Source organism: Antedon mediterranea, chromosome 11 (assembly GCF_964355755.1).
Source record: "Antedon mediterranea chromosome 11, ecAntMedi1.1, whole genome shotgun sequence".
NCBI lineage: Eukaryota > Metazoa > Echinodermata > Crinoidea > Comatulida > Antedonidae > Antedon > Antedon mediterranea.
In genome coordinates this window covers 2,858,131-2,870,163 of record NC_092680.1, presented here as the reverse complement: position 1 = coordinate 2,870,163, position 12,033 = coordinate 2,858,131, and the positions used below count along the sequence as shown (strand labels likewise).

The following is a 12,033-nucleotide window of genomic DNA, read 5'->3' as shown; positions in this document are numbered from 1 at the left end:
AAATAATAATGTAAATTAATTCAATGCTGTGAACAGATGGTTAATTTGCATATTTATATTTAAATAAACATTTGATTTACATTTTTCCAATATGCTGTAATACAAGGACAATTTTATGTTTCACAGAGATAAAAGTAAATATATAAATTAAAATCTGATTTTTAAAACCATGGTATTTATAACCAAAAACAATAAACATGATTTTGAAATGTGCCTAAAATAAAAACAACTAATTCCACTAAATAATTCAATAAGTTTAAAAAAAAATAATTAAATTGAAAAAATGATTTTGTTAATTTTTTTTTAGCCGGATGAGTGCAATTACAAAGTTCATGAAAGGAAAGAAAAAGCGACGTTTAAACGACACATCTAGTCTAAGTGGACAAGACGAAAGTAGATTGGGTAATTTTTTTATGTGCAAATGCGACTCTACAGGTCAATATTTCGGTCGGTTACTAATAATACAATTATTTAGTTCTTAACCTTTTTTTCATTAAAGCTGACCAATGTTATTAAAATAAAGTTTATTGAATTTTAGGGAGTTTTTACTCAGACCCAGGCTTGATGGAGGCTGGTCTCGGAATGGAAGGGATGATACCAGATGATACATCTTCTATTGCCAGTGAGGTAGAAGAAGTTCCAATCGTAAAGAAACAGGCGCCACCAGGAGGTGAAGTTTATGCACTCAAACCGCAAGATTTTCAGGTACTACACATTCATTAACATAAAAGTTCAGCTATGCTGTATTCAAACAATATTTCTCAATATCAGCTCTGTCTGCACTATCAAACTCCTTTGACAAAAAAGGTGTGATGTGCCCAAATATGGTATTAATGTGCTTAAATATGGTAGTGATATGCCATCACCATGTCCATATATGGGCACATCACATTTGTTTGTCACATAAAGTGTGATAGTGTAGACAGAGCTTTTTAATCTGAATTTGAAAATGTCAGGTATGTGAAGAGTTTTGTGTATATTTTAGGTAAATGTAACAGTGTTAGAAGCCCGCAACTTAGCTGGTCTCAACATCGATCCAGTGGTATGCGTTCAAGTTGGAGATCAGAAGAAATACACAAGTGTTAAAGAATCCACAAATTGCCCATTCTGGGATGAGGTAATTGCAGTATTAAATATTCACTGTCCGTCACCATTACGTTTGGTTAGATTTCATGAACACTTTTGGGAGAAAAAACCACAATTTTGAATTTAGAATTACCTTTCGAATTTTTATCATTTATATTTCAATAAGAAATCATTAAAATAGCCTAAAAGACTATTGAAATAGGCTTAATATTAGAAGCCCTTGACAGCACTGTGGTACAGAGATTGCTTTTCTTGCACCCTACCAATTTAATTCTATTGCTGTGACTCCAGTACTGTCACAGTTACAGAAGCTGTCCAATTATATTCTGTTTAACTTGTGTTACTTTTTCCCCTTCCACTTATCAAACCATATTATAAACTATAATAAATCTGGGGGGCCGAGAACTTTCAAAAACATCTAGTAGGACGCCATCTGCGTCCAGAAGTAGGGAGTCAATCAGTCAGCCAACATCCGCTGAGGACGGAGAATGGTTTCTCCGAAAATATTACGGAAATTACTTTAGTGTGAGTGTCGTAGAACAGTATTAAAACCTTATTTTAATAACAAATCTATTGGTTTTGGTGTTTACAGATAGTAAATTATCTTTTTAATTACAGCTTTTTGTGTTTGATTTTGTTGAGGCTCCACTAATGATGTTTGACAAAATTGTTAAAGTTACTGTAAGTAAAGTTATCTTTAATTGAAATATGTAAACATTTATTGCCAATATCTGACTGTTTGAATATTACTTTTTTGTATTAAATGTTGTACTACATTATGCGGAGAATCTGTTTTGTGTATCTTAGAAGTCAGTACTGGTGTTATTTCAATTTTAATTTAATTTTTATTTCCACTATATAATAACATACAGGATAATAAATACTGTACAATGAAGTAATCATGAAAGATTTATCATACAAACATTCAAGGGTTGAAAGAGAACATTATAAAAATGTCATCATTTTTTATTTTGCGTTTTCAGGCGCTTCATTCTAGAAATATTCTACGTTCGGGAACTGTTATAGGCATGTTCAAACTTGATGTTGGAACTATTTACTATGCACCAGGTAAAGTGTGCCAAATATGGTAGTGATATGCCCAAATATGCTAGTTATATTCCCAAATATGGTAGTGATATGACATTATCATGTCCATATATGGGCACATTTTTTTCCACATAAAGTTTAATAGTGTAGACAATGTTCAATATGAAAATATGTGGATACTTATAATGTTTAATTTATATACATGTGCTAAATTTCTCATATTGAACATTATTACAAACTTGCATTAAAAGAAAATGTGCATATTGATTAAATAAACATGTTTTTATTCTCAGAATAACAAACAAACATTACGGTATGAATTGATTTGAATAATATAGTACATAATTATAAATAGGTTTAAGTTAAGTTGAGTTTTTTAACAATTTCTGTCATATGGTCTTGTTTTCTTTTTCAAAGAATATTTATTTTTTGTTTGTTCAATAAAAAGGGATTTATTCAAATACATTGCATAATACTCCCTAAGTAGTATATAATCGTGAAATAGAGAAAACTTTAGGTTTTAAACAGTTCTAAAACCAAAATAATTTTTATATATAAACATGTTATAAATATTTATAATATAATATAACATATATAATATATTTATATATAATTATATGTATTATATTATAGACCACTGTTATTATCACAAATGGGCTATTATGATTGACCCAGAAGATGTAAACGGAGGGCCAAAAGGTTATGTCAAACTGGACATCACAGTGTTGGGCAAAGGAGACCAGGTCAAAACACCTAAAGCCAGAAATGATGACCAGGATGACGACATAGAAAGGTGAGAAATGCATTAGGTCTTCCACCCACAATTTTCTAGGAGTGATAAGAGTATATATTTTTCATCTACTACAGCAAGTTTAAGTCCCAAAAAAATAAGTATTCCCTAAAACTGTGTTACAATTATAATGTTATTTAATAATACGAAACATAGACCAAACCAAACAACTTTTATACTTCTCAGAAACAGCACATTTTTCTGTTCAGAATTTTTATTTCATCTTTGCCAGAAATTTATCAAATAGTGCAGCCAAATATACTTACTTATTTTTTCAGCAACTTATTTTTACCAGAGGGAGTATCACCAGATAGACAGCTAGCTAAGTTTTATGTAAAGGTATACAAGGCAGAGAATCTACCCGTTATGAACTCTGGCATGTTGGCTAATGTTAAGAAAGTCTTTACTGGTGAGCTCACTGACCTTGTTGACCCTTATGTAGAAGTCACATTTGCAGGACAGGTTGTAAGTTTTTTATATCATTTTAATATACTAAAAATTACTAAAATGAAATACTTGATTTAATACTTCAATAAAAGGCTTGTGTTTTGAATGACTTATCAATTCATTTTTAAATCATATTTGTGCCTTTATCACATTCTAAATAAAAACGGAGTTAGCTTGATGTCGTGTTTATAATAATATTAATAATAGTTCATTCCTATATAGTACATATAAGCAAGCTCTCAATGCGCTGCATTTTATTACCCTGGTCATTGTTTGAATTAAACACGTATGAAACCATCCATAATAATGCGGCTAATATTCAGTGCAAAGTTGTGTCTAACCGGTACCCATTTTATACACATGGGTGAAGAGAGGCAAATATAAGTAAGTGTCTTGCCTAAGGATACAGAGTTGGATTCGAACCAGAATCAGTAATCCAATGTCCAACACATTGCGCCACACGCCCTTGATGGACAAATTGATTTACTTCCAGGAATCAGGGATTATGAATCTCATTATTTTATAGTTTGACGTCTTTTATGGTTTTTTTTTATGTAGTCCAAGACTTCAGTACAAAAGCATCGCTACGAGCCAAACTGGAATGAACAGATTGTCTTTAAGGAGCTGTTCCCACCATTGTGTCGACGCATCAAGGTCCAGTTGAAGGACAAAGACAGCATGATGGATGACATCATAGGGACAACGTACATTGACTTGGCAAAGATATCTTGTGATGGACCAGATGGTTCGTCTTTCCTTCTCATTATCTATCTTGTGTTTTTAATGAAATCATACTTCTAAAACTAAGATTCAGGAAGTTTTATTGGTCCACTTTAAAATGGAAATTGGTTCTGCTTTGCATAATTAAGACAATAAAACAACTAAGAAAAATACATCAAATTGCGAAAGGAAATGTTAAAATACTATTTATAGGCCTATGTTAAAATACTATTTATAGGCCTATGTTAAAATACTATTTATAGGCCTATGTTAAAATACTATTTATAGGCCTATGTTAAAATACTATTTATAGGCCTATGTTAAAATACCGTCAAAAAACTATTAAAAGGCCCTGTGAAATACTGTACTGTTAAAACAATTAAAATTAAAAATACAAATTACAACAAAGAGTTATCGTCGAACGTTAGAATTGTACATATTAATACTATTTACAACAAAGGAGTTTATAGATTGGCTTTTGGGGGTCTCCCCCTATTCCTAATTTAAATGAAAAAGTTTAGGTACATCAAATGAATCATATACAAAAAACTAGAAAAAAACAATGTGTTTAAAATATAAATGCCCATACAACTTTGATGGAAAATGTAATAGTAGAACGATCCTATTAAAGGTTCACCTTCGTGACCCAAAAAAGTGTCCCCTTAAGTAAGGGTTGTCCCAATATTACTAAATTTTCAGAATTCTCTATTCCCCCATAATTTATAAAAAATAATATTTCTAAACATAGGGTTTTTACCAACATATGGCCCTTCATGGGTAAACCTCTATGGATCAACCAGACAGTTCTCCAGTATGGATAGTAATAGCTTTCTAAATCTGGGTGTCGGCGAAGGTTGCTCATATCGAGGGCGTCTGCTAATTGCCATGAAAAGCGAAATGACTGACAGTTCAACCGAGTCTGGCGCCATCAGTGTTGAAGTGGAACCTTCATTGCCAATATCAGAGGTGAGTTTGTTATTATTTGAAATTGTTCACTGCTGAGCAACTTTGATATATATACACAGTAGAACCGCTCCTTCATGGTACCTCTATATTGGGTGATTTTTTTTCAATACAGCCAATCCCTATATTCATGGGGCACCATATTTTTAGTCCAGGAGTTCTTCTAAATGTGGTGAAATGTATATTACAAGTGATTTTGAATAATGCTTTATTATTCTTGCCTCACAGAATGCTGCAGGAAAGCGAGAGGAATTCTTTTTCTTCGGCAGTGTGTTTGACGCCTCTATGATTGATATGGGTTGTGGTAACAAGCCTATATCATTTGAATTCTCAATTGGTAAGCTATAGATACAAATCTCAGCTACTCTGTCTGGGTTGTTTTAACGCCACATCCATGTATTATGCATTACCAATTAAGAATCTTCAATCTTTCACATTAAGTGAGGCAAAATTTACACATAAATATTAATTATCATAACTGTTGCATAGGAAATTAATAATGAATGTTTAGGAGTGGAATGGTACAAATAATTTCATGAGATGAAATGGAATATATACATATTTCACTGAATTAAATTATTTGTACCATTCCATGAATATAAAAACATTCATTGTTAATTTTATATAACATCTATAAAGTAGATTAGATTATCATATCTGTAGCATAGTAATTTCTATATTCATCATAGTACTATACACTAGGAGAACAGTCTTTGACTGAAGAGGCTACCCAGTATATAGAATAAATAATAATATTAATATTTATAACATAAATATTTACAGGTGTCCATGGTAACCAATTAGATGGCAAGAGTAACCGAAGTTCAAAACCACAAAATGATGACAGCAGTGATGAAGACGATGATGATGAAACTCAGTTACTGCAGCAGGCAGCCAGAATGGCGGAGGAAAAAGCTGGAGTTTCTACAACACTTCCTATCAAGCCTGAAACCAAAGACAAGAACTATTATCACATTCCATATGAAGAGCGAAAACCTGTTGTCTTCCTTCGTTTTCCTAAAGAGGACCATCGACGACGATTCTATAACATGAACATTCTGTCAAAAATTGCTGATAAATTTGTGAGTATATCATTATGTGATATACTCACAGTGACTGACTCATGCTACATGAATAACTTTGATTACTTGACTTGCTTAAAGTTGCTTGAAATGACTGACTCGGAATTCCTTATATTCTCAGACTGCCTGACTATCTCCAACTGCCTGACTTTTTAGGTCTGACTTTCTCAGACTGCCTGAATTGTTGCTCACACTGCCTGATTTGATCACACTGCCTGACTTGATCACACTGCCAAACTTGCTCACACTGTCTGACTTTCCCAGTCTACCTGACTTTCTCAGACTGCCTGTCTTTCTCATACTCCCTAACTTTCTCGTTTTGCCTGACTTTCTTGGTCTACCTGACTTGCTCAAAATGCTTGACTATCTCAGAATGCCTGACTTTCTCAGACTGCCTGAGTTACTCAGCATGACTTTCTCAGCATGCCTGACTTGCTCAGACTGCCTGACTTTATCTGACTTTCTCAGACTGCCTGAGTTACTCAGCATGACTATCTCAGACTGCCTGACTTGATCTGCCTTTCCAACTTGTTCAGACTGACTGAGTTCCTGAGCATGACTATATCTGACTGCTTGACTTTCTCGATCTACCTGACTTGGTCAGGATTACTAACTCAGACTACCTGATGTTTACACGCTGTAATAATGATGAATAAATATAATAATAATGATTAAATTTAACTTTACAGGAAAGTGGTCTTGGTGAGGCGAATGACAGAATAGTACGAGATAGGCCCAGACCAGATCGCCCATTCAAAAGAACCATGTTGGAATTTGCTGAAGGATTGATGTAAATAAACTAATTCTTATGATTTTTAATGCTAGTAGATGTAAGCTACCCCGGCATTGAAAGATCTTGATTGAGATTGAGCTTGAACTTTGAACCCAAATAAGTGGTACCGGAATGTTAATAATAGTTGAATTTTGCATTGAAAGAAGTATGGTAGTAGAATTCCCCAACCTGAATGAATGAATGAATACACTGTATGTATGAGATCGCTTGTAAATTCTTCTAAAACATTAATATACATTATTACTTTAAATGTAGGAATTATTCAAAGCTTACTAAAGGAACAGGTGGCGGCTCAGCTGCAGGCAAGACAAAGCTTGACAAAGAAAGAAATAAAATGCTTATTAGAGAAGTGGTAAGACCTTTCTTAAATCTATACTAAACTCAACAGTTAGTACATAACTTGCTAAGTTCATCATTAAAACTAACAATTATAAGTTTTGTTATTATTTTGCTAGTTTGGCCATGAAAAATTCCCTGGTAGTATTTAGCAGAACTAGGATTTCGAATTTGAGATGAAGCATGCAACATATCGTGCAAATACAGACATTCAATTGTGTCAAAATGACCCTTCTGTTATTGTTTTCTATATTACTTTGTGTTTTAAATATAAACAACTTTTTTTTTTTGCATCTTTGTATTTATTATATTACAACATTCATTAATAAGTTTGAAGATATTAAAAGTGGGAAAATCTATGAAAGATTACAAGATTTGTAGTGGAGCTGTAGCTTGGTGGTTAACATGCTTGCCTTCCACTCCCAAGGTCCAGGGTTCAATCCTGACCTAGTGTTGTATTCAACTCACAACTTGTTCAGCTCCACTCCCTAAGTTTATAAGCACGCTAAATTATAAAATAGTTTATCCATCCTGTAATTAGCAAGTTTCTCGCTGTTGGATGCATATAAAAAAAAGCATTTTATTATTGATAGTATAATATGTCTTAGTTTAATATGCCTTTTTATAAACTTATTTTATTTTTGTTTTCATTGTCCCACCCACCTACTAACAGCCATGAATGGTTTTCCTAGTTTACAATAGCATGTTACCATTTATTATTTTTTTGTAAAAAAGCTATCGATTGTTAAAAAAACAAATTTGGTAGTATACAGAGGTGCAAAGAATGCAGACGATGTACACAGGATGGAGAAAGAAGATAAAACATTTAAGGTGGTAGAAATAATGGCATCATTTAGTGGTAGCAATCACAGACAAACTAACACGGCATAACCATTACTAATATGTGTGATTATTTCTCTAACAAATTCAATTCATCCATGCATTGGCTCTTTCTATACCTATCATATAATAATGCACGGTTAAATGTACTAAAGGCTTTGACAACATGGAATGGATTGTTTCATATAATTGTTATTAGAAGCAAAACAATTAACATACTAACATAATGTATTTTTGTTAATATGAGTCATTCAAACATGCTTTTAGCTTTTCCATGTCTAACATAAGTGGCATAACGCAGAGGCTTGAGGCCACTGGTTTATGAACCCTAAATGGCCCTCAAGGCTTGAGGCTTCGGGCGTTTGTAGCTTTTCCCGACATATTTTAATGCCTGTTTTTTTCTCTTGGCACTGCTCAGGGGCCCCCATAAGCTCAGGGATCCCTGGGTTCAGCCAGTGAGCGCTCATAGCTGTTACGTCACTGCTAACATAGCATAACCTATAATACAATGTTATGTACTAACAACTTTGAACCATGCCCTTTGAGTTACTCAAATTATTGTACTTTATTATGAATTTACAAGAGAAATAAAAGTTACTTTTGATACTAGTTCAGATGGACATTGGCACCTTAGGTTCACGGTTTTCAACACCTGGGCTAAATTAAATGTAAAGTGGGCTAGATGTTGCACATTTCTTCTCTGTTAATGGTCGTAACTTGTCAGTTTCTGTCGTATACAACATTCTCAATATATTTCTCAGTTTTTAATGTTCCGTTTTTTTTTATACTTCTAGTTTTTGTATAATGTAACACATTCATTATTTGTTTTTGTGTGTATACATCAACTATGTTTTCTCATCTCATCCTTTTAAAGTAAAACAATGTTTATGTGAAATAGATATTTCTATCTTTATTGTCAAGTAGTAGTAGTATGGGACGGACTTGATTCTTGATTGAATATACAAATACATATCAATTATCCGTGAATAAGTGCAATGTGTAGGATTGTAGATAATAATAATCATTTTCATTCACTAAAGAATTTACTCATGTCATTCGAAAGCTAAAGAATGTGAGTAAATTCTAATACTGGATTTGTGATGATGAAAAATGATATATGTTATTACAAATCAATTAGTTGCAAAAATAAAATTAGTTACATGCACTACAATTTCTTTTATGTAAAAAGCAACAACTTTTACAACAAGTATTATAATTTCTTTTTTTTGAAAAGTGGTTATTATTTAAATCATCTGTAATTATTAACAATTGAAGTTTTAAATGAGTTAAAATTGCTAAAATCATTCATTTTTGTTTGATCAGGACCATTTACGAAAGAAGGTTGGAAAGATGCGGTTAGATAAGTTCAGGAAACCAACAGTAATGGAGATGAGGGAGAAGATGAAACTTGCTAAATCCCTCCTGCAACGAATAAAACATCTTGCTGCTGAGGTAACAAGCTTTCAATTATCACTGTTACCACCATGGTTGTCGTCACCATCATTTCTGTCATCAGTATTGTCACCTACATTGTCATCATCATTGCCAACCTCGTTGCCATTGTCATCATCATTGTAAACCTTGTTGCCATTGTCATCATCATTGTCAACCTTGTTGTCATCATTTTCATTCATTATTGTCATTCATTATTGTCAACTTCATTGTCATCATCATTGTCATCCTCGTTGCCATCATCATTGTCAACTTCATTGTCATCATCATTGTCATCATCATTGCTATCATCATTGTCATCATGATTGTCACCATCATCATTGTCAAATTTATTTCATCATCATTGTGAACATCATTGTCATCATCATTGTGAACCTCATTGTCATCATCATTTTCATCATCATTTTCACTACATTGCTGTCGTCATCATCAGCTATGTTTTCTTTCATATCATAACAAATAGAGTACAACAATTCATTATTTGTGCATTAAATGAAGGCTCATATTTAAAACTATAAGCTCCTGGCTCTTTAAAATGTTAATTCTCCAAATATTTCAAAGTTATTAAATGTTTTCATTGTTTTTTTAGCCACAACACTGTTTGCCAGATCTGTTTGTATGGATGTTGTGTGGAGGAAAACGCACAGCCTATTGTCGCATCCCTTCAAGAAAACTCATTTTTTCCATAGTTGGCGAAGAAAAGGGGGAAATGTGCGGCAAAATCAATACCATATTTTTAAGGGTTAGTATGACACAGACAAACTTTAAATTATTTTTAAAATACAGTAAGAAAAATGTGTAAAATCAAGTGTTTTAAGAAATATACTGCCAAAATATTTTAGTGTACATCTAGTTATGTAAAAATATTTATTATGACAAAAGTCCTTACTTGCGCTGCCATAGCTATTAAAAACCGTGTCATTGGAAAATTTGTAACATCCTCCCTAACAATTTTGTTGTTAATTCTATAATTCTAAAATACAATTAATTAAAATATTAGCTACCAGGAAAGAAAGCATCTGGACCTGAAGGCTGGGCAGTACAAGCTAAGCTTGATGTGTACTTATGGTTAGGCCTCAACAAGCACCGCCGTGATGTCATGAAAGGCCTACCAACAGGCTTTGAACAAACCAAAGATGTAAAGGCTATCATGAAACCTTCTGGAATACCTCCAATGCTTATCACATACAAAGGTATGTTGAAGACTATTACATTATTAACATATCTTAATATCATTGTATTTCAAGAGTATAATGTTGTAATCAATTTTAACTACTAATTACAAATTTTTTTGTGTGACGAAATAATAACAAAACAAACGCATAGCACCATTTTATAAAAGTTATTCTCATAATATCAATATATTTGCTCAAGATTACTAAAAACCTTGTTTCAAAACACCACTTTCCTAAAAAGATTCATATTTTTTCATTACTAAAGCTCTGTCTACACTATCAATCTAGTCCAAATATGGTAGTGATATGCTTAAATATGGTAGTGATATGACGACATGGTGTCCATATATGGGCACATCACATTTTTTTCACATACAGATTGATAGTATATTATAGAGATTAATGTGTCCATATATGGGCACATCAGATTTCTTTGTCACATAAAGTTTGATAGTATAGACAGAGCTTAATACTTCTTTTTTTCAATCCCTCAGTGCAACGCACCTTTCAGTTACGCTGTCACATGTACCAAGCAAGGAGTATCATTGGTTCAGATGATTCAGGTCTTTCAGATCCCTTCGCAAGAGTTATATTTGGAGATCAAGTGAGAGAATCACAGGTAATGCTCCCTCACTTCTGTATGAATACACCCTTAGTGTGAGGTACTTTTACTAATTCATTCCGTTCATTTATCTGTCCATGACAAGTACCAAGATGGTGTAGAACCGGGGTAATTGTGGCAGGGACTAGATCAAATTTAATCCCTGCCTTAATTTCTGTAGAGATCCTGTCAACACAGCTTTTTACTGACTTCTAAGGATCTGTCCACACTATCAAACTAGTTTGACAAAAAAGTGTGATGTGGCCAAATATGGTAGTCATATGCCCAAATATGGTAGTGATATGCCCAAATATGGTAGTGATATGACATCATCATCTCCATATAATGGGCACACATTTTTTTGTCACATAAAGCTTTATGTTTCTAATTGTTTTGTTTTCAAGGTTATTGAAGAAACACTGTCACCAACTTGGGATGAACTTCTACTTTTTGAACAAGTTACGATCTATGGCAACAAGAAAGACTTGAAGGAGGATCCGCCCACAATAGCGGTGGAAGTGTTTGATCATGATCTAGGGGTACAATTATACTTCATTTGTGTCGAAATCGAATTCGGATTTTTATCTTTATCCAAATAAAATCTTTCAAATTGTCATCTTTTGGTTATTAACCCAAAGGTGTTTTAGGAGTGTTCATGTTTCATCTCCAGAAAATGGTTGTAACAACTCAAATGTACCTGA

At 33.0% G+C, this 12,033-nt stretch overlaps 1 protein-coding gene across 7 annotated transcripts in view; it reads left to right on the top strand.

The window, feature by feature from the left end:
* The window catches only part of LOC140063053 (otoferlin-like), a 41,292-nt gene that overhangs the window by 6,703 nt on the left and 22,556 nt on the right, over nt 1-12,033 (top strand). For 6 of the 7 annotated variants that reach the window (XM_072109489.1, XM_072109487.1, XM_072109484.1 and 3 more), the window contains exons 5-23: nt 308-402; nt 539-705; nt 986-1,117; nt 1,705-1,767; nt 2,070-2,154; nt 2,767-2,926; nt 3,202-3,388; nt 3,929-4,115; nt 4,839-5,056; nt 5,282-5,390; nt 5,837-6,135; nt 6,825-6,925; nt 7,184-7,280; nt 8,000-8,095; nt 9,428-9,556; nt 10,146-10,298; nt 10,557-10,749; nt 11,226-11,350; nt 11,737-11,871. In XM_072109489.1, the coding sequence (XP_071965590.1) occupies nt 308-402; nt 539-705; nt 986-1,117; nt 1,705-1,767; nt 2,070-2,154; nt 2,767-2,926; nt 3,202-3,388; nt 3,929-4,115; nt 4,839-5,056; nt 5,282-5,390; nt 5,837-6,135; nt 6,825-6,925; nt 7,184-7,280; nt 8,000-8,095; nt 9,428-9,556; nt 10,146-10,298; nt 10,557-10,749; nt 11,226-11,350; nt 11,737-11,871 (2,731 nt within the window). The remainder of the gene's footprint in view (nt 1-307; nt 403-538; nt 706-985; nt 1,118-1,704; nt 1,768-2,069; nt 2,155-2,766; nt 2,927-3,201; nt 3,389-3,928; nt 4,116-4,838; nt 5,057-5,281; nt 5,391-5,836; nt 6,136-6,824; nt 6,926-7,183; nt 7,281-7,999; nt 8,096-9,427; nt 9,557-10,145; nt 10,299-10,556; nt 10,750-11,225; nt 11,351-11,736; nt 11,872-12,033) is intronic. The other variant, XM_072109490.1, reaches the window with a different exon arrangement.